The 14,172-nt window shown below is 40.3% G+C and overlaps 1 protein-coding gene across 1 annotated transcript; it reads left to right on the top strand.

Annotated features, from left to right (window-relative positions):
* Window positions 1-943: 943 nt before the first annotated feature.
* LOC120512139 (histamine H3 receptor-like) lies at window positions 944-11,659 on the top strand. The gene is made up of 4 exons (XM_039730128.1): window positions 944-1,050; window positions 5,065-5,352; window positions 7,963-8,129; window positions 9,816-11,659. Exons 2-4 carry the CDS (start codon window positions 5,106-5,108, stop codon window positions 10,599-10,601), a joined length of 1,200 nt encoding a protein of 399 aa, XP_039586062.1. The 5' UTR covers window positions 944-1,050; window positions 5,065-5,105; the 3' UTR covers window positions 10,602-11,659.
* Window positions 11,660-14,172: the final 2,513 nt, after the last annotated feature.

The following is a 14,172-nucleotide window of genomic DNA, read 5'->3' as shown; positions in this document are numbered from 1 at the left end:
GAGCTGGCACTGCTCTCCTATCTCCACAGAGAGTCACTGGAGGGAGATACCTGCTCATGTATGTGTTGAATTAAAATTTATGTTATATTTATGAATCTAAAGTTATCAGTGAAGAAGCAATACTGCTACATTTTTAAAAGATTGTAAAAATATTCACAGAAGCAGTATATTTTCATTTCATAAACTATTATGAAGACAGGAGCATGCCCTCTCCTTTTTATAATCCCCACAGTGAGCAATATGCAAGTGGATGGACTGCCTAACCTGCCATATCTGTCCTTTTCGAGTTTTAATATAGCTCATACCTGGCATTGCAGGACAAAGTACATGTAAGTTAGTAATTCTGAATGATTCTCAGAGAATGAAATTTTCCATGCTATGAAACTTTTGAGATGGTTATCAAGAGTGTCAGACATAAATGGTTGTTAGTCTTTTCACCCATACTGTTTTTTCACATGACAGTGGCTGTCTCTTTGGTCATGCTTAAATGATATTTAGTGCCAGATCTGTGCACTATGTTATTGCCTAAAAGATAGGCCAGGCTGGGGCACGTGATCACATTCCTGTTGAATTAGCAGAGCAAGCAATGCTAACTTCATGCTGGATTTATAATTTTGGCTGGCTGTGCGAGAAGAGACAATAGCCTCTCTGGTGTAAAGCTTTGCAAGTGCAAAGATATTCCATCAAAATGTCTGGAACAAATTTGATCTGACAGAGTGATTTTTATACTAGATCAGTGCTTTGTGTCCTGTTACTGTGACATTATATGGATTTTCTCTGCCACAGAACAAATATCAAACTCGATTTTTTCAATTAGGGAGCAAGGGCCATATTCACTGCTTGAGAATGAGGTTTTCAGAAGTCTGGAAGCTGATACAGAGATGTCTTAAGCAGCTCTTAAGAAACAAAGCAGTTGAACGTCCAGTGCTGAAAGGAGTGAGTAGATGTCTTGGAGGAAGCAATGGAGCTTGATTACACCCCATTCCATGTGCCAAACTTTCTTACCATGTGTTGAGTGTTGCAACTCACCCAGAAGGCTTTCATGGATGGGTAAGTGAGAGTCACTGGCTACATTTTTTTCTCTCCTTTTGTGTAATTTTATTCCTCTTTGTTTATAAATATAATAATGTATGAAATATGGAAAGAAAAATCTGATGCACAGAACAATGAAGCACAGTAGTCAATTTAAATAGTTTTTAATCTAATTTGAAATTAGTTGTAGAAGTGTTGCCATAACAGAGTACTCCTTTGCAAGCACAATTCAGATGCATGGAAGCATCCTAATTATAGCACAAAAGTTGATGGCTTTGAAGAGCTAGAATGTCTTTCTGTTCAGAGGTCTGGAACTGAAGACTTCTCTTGCCAGTTTTAACACTTCTGGAAGATTATCTTTCACCATTCATTCTTGCTATGCTTCCTCGCCTCACTGGGTACTGTTAGGGATTGTGAGCCTAATTGCAAAGAGAGATGCAGCTTCAGGAGGAGGTCATTGATTCAGCACAGCTGTTTTTGCTGTCATGAGTTGTGGTGCTGGCATAGATTTTGTTTGGGGTTTGTTTTTCTGTGAAGCTTAAAAAAATCTAAACACACACAGGGTGTTAAAACATTTATAGAATAGCTGGTGTACTAAACATCTCTTAAAAAGAGAAACTGAAGATAGGCCCAAGATAGAAATGTATTTGTCTGCTTTTCTATCCCTATACTTTCAGTATAAAAATTCAGTTTGCATTTTGTGCTTAAAGAATGTATTGTTCATTTTGGAAAAATAACCTAAAAATTATTGACTAGATGAGCTGAGTCCACATTTTGCAGTGCTGAAAAACTAGTTAGTCAGGGAACTTGCCAGGCAGCACAATCTGCAGCAAATTTGAAACAACATAGCATGCTGAAGCTACTAGAGATAATTTTTTTAGAGTCTGTTTTACCCACACACTGTTCAAACTGTTTTCTCACACCACTGCTGTGTATTAGATGAATTTGTTGTTGAAAATTTTGCTTAGTGCTCCCAGGGTAAGTCAAGCACTGGGTTGCTGTGCCCACAGCTTTCAAGCTGTCTTGGTCAGGGTGGCATCATAAATATTCTCCCTTGTAAATCACACATCAGATGTTTTTCAGGGTTATGGTAAGATACTTATTCAGCATTTGTTTTATGCCTCGACTCAAATGGATGTTTTTTGACAAAGGCTCTTCTAACCCAGGTCTCTCTAACCAGTCACTCATCCATTTCACTATTTCATGTCCTTGAATTTTCTTCTGTCTTTGCTGATGTTCAGTAGGCCTTCTAAATACATGGTGACAGCAGCTATATGACTTTGTGGGCTTCAACTCAAACCACACCAGTTTTTTTCTAATCTGACCCTCTCAGATTTAAAAAAAAACCAACAAACCGCTCAAGAAATAAAAGTACATGTTGGAAGAAATTGTGTTATCTTCTTTTTGTTTATTTCTGAAACAAATATTGAACCCTAATGATTCTCCTAACATCCATGTGCTTTATTTTCCAAAGGAAATACCACAGTTTTCCCCAAGTGCCACACAGAACTATGATTAAAACTTCAACATTTGATTTATTCCCTAATAATAAAAGCAAATGACTACATTCCCCTTGTCCACTAATCCATAATTTTATTAAAGAAGACAACCAAGTTGCTCAGACATGATTTAGCATTGGTAAGTCCATGCTGACTGTTCCCAGCCACCTTGTCCTCCCCCAGGTCCTCAGAAACACCTTCCAAGGGGCCTCACTCCATTATTTTCTCAAGGAGTAAAGACAATCTGTCCTTTTTTTCCTTGTAGCAGCATTTGAAGATCATTGCAACATTTGCCTTTCTTCAATTGTTGGGAATCTCCCTTTGGAGATGGTCTCCACGACCATTCTAAGAGGATAGAAAGTGGCCTTGCAAAGGTGGTAGCTGGTTCTCTTGATAGCACAGTGGGTTCAATGGACTTTTATGGGTCAAGTCCCCTCAAGTAATCCTGCTTTATTCTCACCTGCTCTTGACAGTTCTCATCCTTGAACTCATTCACTAAGCATAGATGAAAGGGAGACCTAGTTAATGAGGAATGAAGCTAAGAAAGCACTGGTTACCTCAGCCTTATCTGCACCTGATGTCACTGGATTATTGATCCCCTCCAGCATACTACCCATATATATATATATATTTTTTTTTTTTTTTTTTACCATTTTGCTGTTAATGGAGTGGCTGAAGTTCTTCATGTTGTCCTTGATGTCCTTTACAAACATCAGCTATAGGTGAGTTTTTGTTTTCCTAACATCATTCTTATGTTGCCAGGCAACATTTCTAAATATCTCCTTTGTGTTCTGTCCCTCCTTCAAACACCTTCGTGTTCCCTTTTTGCATTGTGGTCTCCAGGGTTAGCCACTGTCATGATGCATCTGCTTGTTTTCTTGACAGCAGGGACGGACTATTCTTGTGCATGGAGATTGCTGTCCTTAGAGGCCTTCAGCTTCCTGGAGCTCCTTGTCTTTTGGATTTGTCTCCCATGGGATTCCCACTACTAATTCCTAAACAGAAGTCTGCTCGCCTGATGCCCATGGCCTCCACTGCTGCTGTCCTTCCTCATCCCCTTTAAGATCCTGAGTTCCACTACCTCATCATCACTACATCTGTGTCTGGCACTGATAGCACATTCCCACACAGCTCCTCTTTACCACTGAACAGGTGATTCAGCTGTGCATCACCCCCATTAGCCCAGGCAGGACTTGTATCTGAAAGTTCCCCCTGACAGCCTCCAGGAACCTTGTTCATTGCTAGCACCTGATGTGTTGCACTTCCAGCAGATGCCATGAATGCTAAAGTCCTACATAAGAAGCAGGTTCTGTGGTCCAGAAGCTTCCTTGAATTGCTTAAAGAGCCTTAATCACCTCCCTCACCCTGAGCTCTGCAATGTGCTCTCACCCTAATGTCACCCATGGCAAGTGTGGCTTGGTGACTGCACTCCAGTACTTCCTCTATGCTTCCCAGGCTGCAGCTGTGCACACACATCTAAGGCAGCCATGTCTCATTGCCATGTTTTGCCATTCCTGAGGTCTCTTCTGTTTCTGTCATCCTTACATCTTTTGCTTTAATGACTCTTTAGAACACAATTCCCTTTGTTCATCAATATGGTAGCAGAGCACTGCATCTTTCCTCCCCACATCTTACCCACGCTCTCTTTCTTTGTTTTTTGCTCTACATCTTCCCTGTACCTGGCATTATGGTTGCAGTTTGAAATGCTGGTCACTGGGTGTGCCATGGTGCTGTAGAGTCAGTGAGTGTCAGCCACAGCCACGGCCTACCAAATTCTGTGCACTACCCATCAAAATAAATGGAGTTGGGCTGAGGAAGGGATATCTTTTCTCACACCTGAAAAGAGCTAAAGGCTTGGTAATTCATGGAGTAAAAGCTTATCTAGGATTCCTTGTCAGGGCAGGATTAGATGGCCCACACCATAAAGACCTCTGAAGTCCAAGTATTTGGTTTGTTCTGCCCAGAATTTCTGGTTAGGGTGAGCTGAAGAGGTATTGGTGATGCTTCTGCTGCAGGGAACTGTATTACAAATGCTCTGTAACCAGAAACACTAAGAAATATCTCTCTGTTATTTACTGTAAAATTTAAAAAGTGACATAGAAGCAAGTGTGAAAATGTTTACGTTTTACTGTAAGGGAAATAGAATTGTAATAATTTTAATCCTGTTCACCGCTGTGGAGATGAAAATGAGATATGGTTTTAACTTCAGCACAATTTGATGTGCAAAACCACACACACATTGCTAATACGTAAACTGCTTGACTGTGAAAAGAATTATCTTCAGACAAGCTTTTTTGACATTAGTAGATAAGGATCCATGTCCAGGAAGGACACTGATTATGAAGTGTCATTTCTAAGGCCAATACCTATCATCCAATACCTATTGGAATTCAGATCAAGAAATGTCAGAGAGCCCACGTTTTGAAGTCTAGTGTTCAATTTTTTTTATATTGTGAATATTTTCTTTTTATATTTCAGTATTCAGCCCAGCCTGTTAATAATCTTGTCTCAACCTTTTGGATAACTTTGCCAGATAGAACTTCCTTCCCAGACTGACCTGACTGGATACCCACCATGCACAACAGCACCACTGAAATTCCACCCACGGCTGCGACGTGTAACGAGACTTGGCCCACCCAGTCGCCCAGCTCCGAGTTCTCCCTGGGTGTGTTGGTGCTGCTGGCTTTCCTCATGGTGTTGCTGTGTCTGGTGACCATCCTTGGAAACATGCTGGTGATCCTTGCTTTTGTTATGGACAGAAACCTCAGGCATCGGAGTAACTATTTCTTTCTGAATCTTGCTGTTTCTGACTTTGCAGTGGGTAAGTGAGAGCTGTGGAGCCATGTGCTACTTGTGTTGTAGGACTCTGAGGAGAAGCACTGCTGTTTGTTTTCTGTGTGTTTTCGTCTGAGAGAACTGTTTCCCAGCTATGTCTGGGGGAAGGATGTGGAATGGTGGAAGCTGCATGAAGTGTTTTAATAGACCAATATGTCTCAAAATATGTTAAAATGAGAAATGCATTCTTTTTCATATAAATACTTTTAATGTTGCTTCAAAAAAAAGGAGTGACTATTATATGTGGATGCTTCTGAGGTTGTTTGCTGCAGTTTTTGATTTACCCTTGCCTCTCCAAATGTAAGGTATTCATCACACACTTCAGAACAGCTTATATTTGACAGCTATGTGTGATACATCCAGGTAAAGGAATTACTTCTCTACATAGTAGTAATGGTTTATGAATACATTACACTACAGTAAGACACTTTATCACCAGGACTTTCTACTGGCTTCAGCTTAACTCAGGCTATTGATCTGATGAGTTGTTTGATACCAGTTTGACACCCTGCTAGCATCCCTCATCTATATTCCTGGTTGGTCCCCTCTTCCCACAGCGACACTGCAGAACTCCAGAAGAGTTTGTTGCTGGAGATTCCATGGATCCAGTCCTGGCTGGTGATGCCAAGTGAGGTGATGGTGGAGTAAATGCCTTTTGCAGCATTCCTCCATGGCTGAAGCCAGGCAAACAGCCCATGCAGCAGAGAGAGCCTGACAAAACCACAGTCCTGTGGCAGATGTGCCAGCAAATGTCTTGCCTTGAGGCTGGCAAGGATGTACTTCTGCACAGAAAGGCTTTCTCTTCAGGATGGTCACAGAGACCAGCATTCACTGAACTGTGAGAAAGGAAATCATGGCCACAGACCTACTGTACTTCTGACAAAACCATCCCCCCAAATGCTGTTCCTTTGTCAGTGCTGTCTAGTGAAGTGTATTAGTTTAGCCTTTAAAGTTTTCCTTCATTTATACCATTTATGACATGTTTTGCCTTATTCTGGGACTTACCCCATGGAACAGAAAACGATGCATATGATGAAGCCTTTGCTTTCCTGCTAAGGCAGACAATTTGCTGGAGCTGCTATTTCATTGCTCAGGTCTTCTGCAAAAGTCTGTTTCTCCTCATATCTCATAGTTTAGTCAAAAAAGTTAAATATCTACCTTCTGCATCCGTTCTTTGTGGCTGGTGCCTCATGCATTCTTAAATCAGCCAGGAGGAAATGATTGCCATCAGTATTAGATTTGCCTATACAGACTGTAAATCTAAGATTTTGTCTCTGATTTTGGTCAGGAAATACTTTATTTTCTGAATTTGCTGTGGAGTTGGTTTTTTTAAAATTTATTAAATGTCTGGAATATTTACAGGGATGTGACTCATGTCTTTTGTGTGTACCAATTAGTAAAAGTAAGAATAGCTTCAAATATCAATGTTTAAAACCTGGGGTTTACCTCTGTATTTATATGTATAGCTCAAAGCAGTCATTATTTTTTGACATGGTGGCAAACATTGATCCCATTGAAGTCCATGAGAACAGTAGCTGTTATCAGCAACCATGAAAAATGAGTATTTAGTACCAAGCGATGCTGCTTGTATTTAAGGAATATGTTAAATTAAGCCATCAGTATGGAAAGCACTGTGAGCAGTTCCTGGTTGGCAACAGTCTGGCAGCTCTTTGCCCAGGGTTTTGTTGTCAGTGGACCACATCACCCTGGATATGTTTAGTAACTTCTAAGATCTTGATGGACTTATCAAGAAGGGAATAATCTGGAGAGTTTTAAATGGATCTTGATGCAACATATAATTTTCTATTTGTCTCTGGTAGATCAGCACTTTCAGGAATGTAGAATCAGCTATTGCACCACACTTCTGAAATGAGATTAGTGTTAAAATGAACATCGCCTGCTTAAAAATAGAAAAAACCCCATGATTTTCTTAATTAAGTACTTCAGTGGAAGGTCTTTTGGACAAAACACAAATTTAACAAACCAAAATAGTTCTGGAGTTATTCTCATAACATTCTTCAGAGAAGAAGCATGGCATTAAAACACTTCTTAAAAAATGATAGTTTCATACTTCTGCTGTGTCTGCTCTATCTCTGGTAGAACACCACACAGACTGCCCAATATATTGTCTTCAGTTTACAAATGCTAACCAATTTTACAGGAATAACTGCCATTGGCAACACCTGCAGATGTGTTTGAGGGAAAATTCTAATACAAATGAAAGAATAGAGAAAATAAAATGATGAGGTTACTTATCAGAATGCAACCACAGCGCATATATGCTACAGCACTAATTTTATACCTTTAGAGAGTCTAAGTTGGCTAGACTTGTATTTTCTTCAGAAAATCCTTTGCTGAATTGCTTTTGGCTTATTCTCAACAATCAGCATACATAAATCACACTAAGATCTAAGACACAGAAAGTCACCATCAGATTTCATGAGAATTTAGGAACTTGTGTATATAAATTACATATTCATCTTAATAGATTTGTTGATTTTTTTTTTACCTAAATGCCAAAACAGTGTGTCTCTCTGCTTCCAGGAATTTGCAGTCCCTATGAACCTCATGGTGTCTTTCTGGTTGCTTTCTGCAGGTGTGTTCTGTATGCCCCTGTACATCCCTTACAGCCTGACAGGAAAATGGCACTTGGGAAGAGGAATCTGCAAGCTCTGGCTGGTCATGGACTATCTCCTCTGCACAGCTTCAGTGTTTAACATTGTTCTTATCAGCTATGACCGTTTCCTGTCAGTTACTAAAGCTGTAAGTAACTTGTTTAGAGCTTCTCTGATTTTTTTCCTTGGATAGTTATATTTACCAACCTTTGCCATGTTGATGAGTATAAGTCCAAATTTAATGAAGATAATACCCCTCAAAAATATACTGGCATGTGGTGATTATTAGATATTTTGCAGCCAGATGGGGTGAATATTCTACACTGGGCATGCTTAACTGCAGAGCCAGTCAACCAGGAGTTTTCTCACAATTTCTTCTGCAAGCTGCTGTCATGTTACTGCCTGAGGAAAAGCAGTCTAGAGGGTAAAAAGGGTAAGGCAGCAGATTGGTAAAAAAGGGGCAGGGAAAGAGGAAATTCAGAGTAAACTGGATTTGGGTTTGGACCTAAAATCAGGTGTGAAAGTAAATTACAGTGAAGCTAGGGCAGTAAAATCAGGGACAATGGGGAGGTTGTCTAGACCTGAGATGTGGTCAAAAATGATTCTGGATAAGACTGGGAGCAAGAGCAGACAGGCAGAAAGTGGAACAAAAGGCAATGACTGCAATCATTGCCTATAGACATGCATCAATAAACTCCTCTTTGTGTCTGGACCAGAACCCCAAAATTCAGACACATTCTGTCTCTGCTTTCTGCAGAGAATTCTACACACCTGGTGTGAGCTTTGTGTCTTGGACCATGCTAGGATGGAGGCCAGCATTTTTCACCAGCCACACTGTTAGCTCAGGTGGCAGGGAATGTCACAGGGAACTAAAGGTTCCAGCTCTTTTGTGTGCATGAGACAGTCAACATAACTTCATGGAATAGAATTTCAGTCTTATTTGTAGTAATTAATTTAACTTCCTATAACTGCCTTCTTAATACATTTTATTATTTTATTTTATTTAAGGAAAAAATCTTGGAAACCAAAGACCAAAATGTTTGGTGTATAAGAAACCTTATGCTGGAAAGCCAAAGACTCAGCGTTTATAGATTGCAAAATTCAGAGCACCTATACAAATGCAATTAAGACCTATGGACATTTGTAATATAGTTTTAGTGACATTAACTCAAATTTTTATTATCGATTGGATGTCTCAGCTTGCAGAATTACACATTCATTGTGTGAAAGGGATGTGAGCTACTATATCTGTTCTGCAACATATAGTAGAAAATATGTACTGGCCCTGGAGTGCATGTAGAAGGGAGAGAATGGGTGATTTTTTTTTAGTTTCATCAGCTGTGGTGCAGGTGTGGTATCTATTCCTTCATCGTCATAAATTGTCTAGTAAGTAATTTTCTTATAGGTTAAATCTATGTGCCACCTTTTCTGTCGAGAACCATGATGCATATAGTTATTTGTTTGTAAAATGCTGTATAAAGCAGTGCAGTTTCCAGTGTGTGGGAGTGAAGCTCCCAACAGCTACAAAGTGCTAATTCCTCTGTCACTTCAGACCTAGGTATCTCAAACAAGGCACACCGAATTACTGGGTACTGGTGGATGATTGTGTTTCATGCCCTGGACCTGGACCATGGTACAATGACATTACTTTGTAGAGAGACAGCCCTATGCTCTGTCAGCATCAATGAAATAAACTTGGGTGAGCTTCAGCTGATCAGCACAGCCACATCTCTGTATTACTAAGCACCTCTTGAGTTTGTCTCCAGCTGCTTCTTTAGGTCCCAAAATGGGTCTCTACAAGTCTGAACATTAAATATGTTTTTTTCCCTCGCAGGTATCTTACAGAGCTCAGCAGGGAATAACATCCAACCCTGCCATCAAGATGGTGGCCATCTGGGTCTTAGCATTCCTCCTGTACTGCCCAGCCATCCTGTTTTGGGAGCACGTGGCCGGACACAGCGTGGTAGCAGTGGATCAGTGCTACGCTGAGTTCTTCAACAACTGGTACTTCCTGCTGTGTGCATCCACCCTGGAGTTCTTTGTGCCGCTGCTCTTGGTGACCTACTTCAACGTGCACATCTTGCACAGCATCCAGCGGCGCCAGCGGCGCGGCAGCGTGCAGGACTGTGAGCCTCCCAGGAGCAGCAGCCTGTCCTGGAGGTTCTGTGGCTTGCCAAGGCCAGGAGCATCATCTCCTTCATCAGAAGCAGAGGACAGTGTTTCTTCTTCCATGAGACCAACGAAAGAGTCTTTGGGAATTGACTGCTCATCTCCATCCAGAGACAATTCTGTAACCCCAGAAAATGACTTTTCTGTTTCCTGCTGTGCAAAGACCAGATCAAAACTGCAGCGGGACAAGAAAATAGCGAAGTCTCTTGCCATAATTGTCTGTGTGTTTGCCATTTGCTGGGCCCCATACTCTTTATTAATGATTATCCGTGGGCCCTGCCAGGGAACTTGTGTCCATAACTTCCTGTATGAAGCAACCTTTTGGCTTTTGTGGATCAATTCCTCTTTGAACCCATTTCTTTACCCTCTCTGCCATGTTAAATTTCGAATGGCTTTTCTGAAAATATTATGTCACAAAAAGTTTGCAACACTGAGGTCAGGTTCTTTTTAGAAGGAAGAAGAAAAATTAGGTTCAAGAGGAGCTGGATGAGGGATGTAAGTAGGCACTGTTTGAAATTAGATTTAGTCTTTTCCAGGAGATTAAACTAGTTGCAAAATTCTAAATAAGCCTTCTGTGAAATATCCGCCTGCAGGCAAATGTGCATGACCAAGATTTGTGTACTTTTTCCAGATGTTTGAATTGGTAATTTAAAGGCTATTGCCTCTGTCTGACTTTTCAGAGTAGTCTATCCAAATTATCTTAATTCTGATTGTAATTGAAAATGTTGTCTTCAGTTGAAGTACCTCATATATTTGTGTTCACAGGTGACATTAGTTAAAAATACAATAAAGTTGTATATTACCCATAGGGTCAATAGTATTCTAAAGTTGCTATCTTCTCTCTTCTACTTCTTTTGAACAATTTGCATTTAGAACCTGATTTTTTGCCTATATGAAACATTGAATGAAGTTATTATTTTTGTTGCCAGGTATATAGCAGAATTACTTCCTTTCACAAAAGGTTTTTGGCCATCAGAAGCAAATAGGAACTACTTTCAAAAACTTGGATGTATGTGTTCACTGCAGAAGGGCATTGCTCACTATATTTGCTCAGATGCAGCAGTAGAGAATTCAGGTGTGCAAAGCATTTATGTGGATGTCCAGCTATTCTGCAAAAAACCAGCCTTCTTCAGATGTAGTTTTGAGAGATCATAGAAAGAGAAGTATTTGTACTTACCCCTTGTGGGGGAAAATCCAGTTCTGTTTCTGTTACAAGTCCTCAGCTGGAGGCTGTGATAAATGGTATATTTCTTACACACTGTGTAAGGCTGTGTTTGTTTTTCTGCATGAGCCAGGAAAATGGCTGTCCTAGATGGCTGCCTGTAGTATGTGTGGTGAGAACTGAGAGAGCTTGGATGTGAACTTCTTTCAGTACACACTTTCCGTACTGTAAAGGATTATTTACTTTCATGGCTCTGGAATTACCAGGTATTAACTCCCTTACTAAATAAACAGGTGTAACTTTAAAATGTAAACAATTTATTTTCATCACACAGTCAGTAAGTATAAGGCTAGGAAATAAATGGAAGAATGAAAACTAAAGAAATGTGAGAGGTATTTGGCGTCCATTTTATCTTCTATTTTTTTTTTTTTTTGGTGTATATTCATATATGATATTAGTGTGTTTTACTTAACAATCTTCTGAATGTTCTTCTAGGCTGAACTACCATTTAATCACAATTATATGTTTTGCTATACTATATGAGAATTTATACTCTTCTATTTATACAAATTACACATGTATTCAGCAGCGTAAGAGGTATTGTCTCTCAAATATGAGAAGTCTAATATTCAATACAAACTACTTTGAAGAGCTCTTTTTTGCATTTGCTGTAAGATTTTGGCCAGTGAGTTGGGCTAGTAATTACTGCTAGAAGTCAGCATTTGTGCATCTCCAAAGCATGTTAGAATACAAAACACAAGAGCCACTACACCCACCTGTTTTCTCTAAGCGCAGCACGTACCAGTCTTTCACCTGCAAAGTTCTGTCATTCTTTTAAAATGCAACTTGTAAAGTCAGTAGTGTTGAACACGTGCAAATAGATCCTTCTTTGTCAGCTTTTAGAGCAAATCCTCCTTAAAGTTTATAAGACATACTTTTTGACTGTGTCAGCAATACAGAGTTAAAGATTTCATTCTGGTTAGCTTATCAAAAAGATATTTTTGAAATTTAGCTATTTCCATATGTAGATAAGGACGCATAATCTTATATCTATGACATGTTACATTTTTTTTCTGTTCTTCCTCTTCCTTGCTCACATCTTTTTCTTTGTTCTCGTACCAGCCCAGTCTCTGCCACAGCTCTTTGGTACAGGCCACAAGTGCTTTTATCTTCTATCAACAGAGATTTATTTGTATTGTATTTATTTATATTGTATTTATTTATATTTTATTTTATTTATGAATTCTGCAGCAGTGCCCTGTGCAAAGCCAAGAAAAGGCAAGTTGAGGTTAGTCGATATGGAGGACAGGCTTAGGTGCTCTGAGGGGCAGTGAAACACCTGGTTCTGCCTCCATTTGGGCTGAGTTGATATGTTAGAAGTTGTCGGAATAAACACTCTAACAGCACTGTGCTTCTAGGTGCAAATTTGGTTTTAGAGGCATGGGCAGATATTTCAGTAGTACCTCTGGCTTACTTTTGTCAGCTTTTGCAGCTGTAGTGGGAAATAAATTGTGAGTCTAGTTGGTCTTACCTCCCTCACTTTTCCTGAGCGACTGCTGGTAGGATAGAGTAGTCAGAAAGAAGTTGGTGGGAGAGCAAAATGGACTTTGTTTAGGTGAGGGGCTGGATTAGTCTCTTTATTCTTCTGACGTAGATATTATTTTCAGCAGAGAAAGGCACAGAATCACAGCATTGATGCTGGGGTTTGGTTTGGAAGGGACCTTTAAGATCATCTGTATGTGAGCAGGAACACCTTCCACTAGAGAGGGTTGCTCAAAGCTCCATCCAACCTGGCCTTGAACACTTCCAGGGATGGGGATGGGGTATCCACAACTTCTCCAGACAACCTGTATCAGTGCCTCCCACCCTTGAATTTATTCCTAATATCTAATCTAAACCTGCCCTCTTTCAGTTTAAAGCCATTGCTTCTTGTCCTATCACCACATGCCCTTATAAAAAGTCCATCTCCAGCTCTCTTGTAGCCCCCTTTGGGTACTGGAAGGCTGTTTGAAGGTCTCTCTGGAGCTGAGCAACCTTCTCCAAACTGAACAACCCCAACTCACTCAGCCTGTTTCCATAGGAAAGGTGTTCCAGTTCTGTGACAATCTTTGTATCCCTCCTCTGGACCTGCTTCAACATGTCAATATCCTTCTTATATCAGGGACCCCAGTGCTGGATACTGAACTCCAGGTGGGGTCTCACAAGATCTCTGTACATTGTACCGCCTACCTTTCATCCAGACTGTGAAAGCACTTGGAATTGCCATGGGAAGGGTTTAGACCAAGAAGACTCTTGTGGACAGTGAGTCCTTGTGGGAGCTGCACGAGTAAGCTGCATTGCTGGCCTAAGTGATGCTTTCATGCTGATGGCATGAGATTCTTCCTACGCCTGCTCTGAGCCCATGGTCAGTGCAGGTCCTGCAAGCCATGGCTTGGGATCCATGCTGATGAAAGGCATCAGTAAGGCTGATGGTTAAAGGGAAAATCTGATACCACTGTCAGATGCAGATTTCACTTCTCCCTTGGACTGATAGAACCATAAAACAACCCAAAATCCAGATATTCAGCCTAAGATCAAAATCTAAAGTTGGATAAAATATAATGCCATGCTTTTTAGCGAGGTCTGGACCTTGGAGAGGTGGCTTTTTAGTTTTGTTAGTGAACAACACCTTAGTCCTTCATGAAAAAAAATCTTATTTGGGCTCTAACAAAAAGAACTCATGCAAAGAACCTGTTGCTGAGAAAGCTAAGTCAAGAGCAATTAAGTCTTACTCTATTTGTGTGAGGGCCTTGTGGGCATCCAATAGAATTTAATTGCCATGACTTGGCCTCTCCTGGACCCACATCCTTACATCAGCTTT

This window comes from Passer montanus, unplaced genomic scaffold (genome assembly GCF_014805655.1).
Source record: "Passer montanus isolate IOZ18808 unplaced genomic scaffold, ASM1480565v1 scaffold70, whole genome shotgun sequence".
Taxonomy (NCBI): domain Eukaryota; kingdom Metazoa; phylum Chordata; class Aves; order Passeriformes; family Passeridae; genus Passer; species Passer montanus.
The sequence above is the reverse complement of the archived record's forward strand: the minus strand, read 5'-3'. Positions and strand labels throughout refer to the sequence as shown.

What these genes read in the sequence shown, in the direction of transcription:
- LOC120512139 (XM_039730128.1), top strand. Translation starts at nt 5,106, where the DNA reads ATGCACAACAGCACCACTGAAATTCCACCCACGGCTGCGACGTGTAAC. An exon ending in TGTTTCTGACTTTGCAGTGG is followed by an intron (nt 5,353 to 7,962) that starts GTAAGTGAGAGC and finishes TGCTTTCTGCAG; the next exon opens with GTGTGTTCTGTATGCCCCTG. An exon ending in TCCTGTCAGTTACTAAAGCT is followed by an intron (nt 8,130 to 9,815) that starts GTAAGTAACTTG and finishes TTTCCCTCGCAG; the next exon opens with GTATCTTACAGAGCTCAGCA.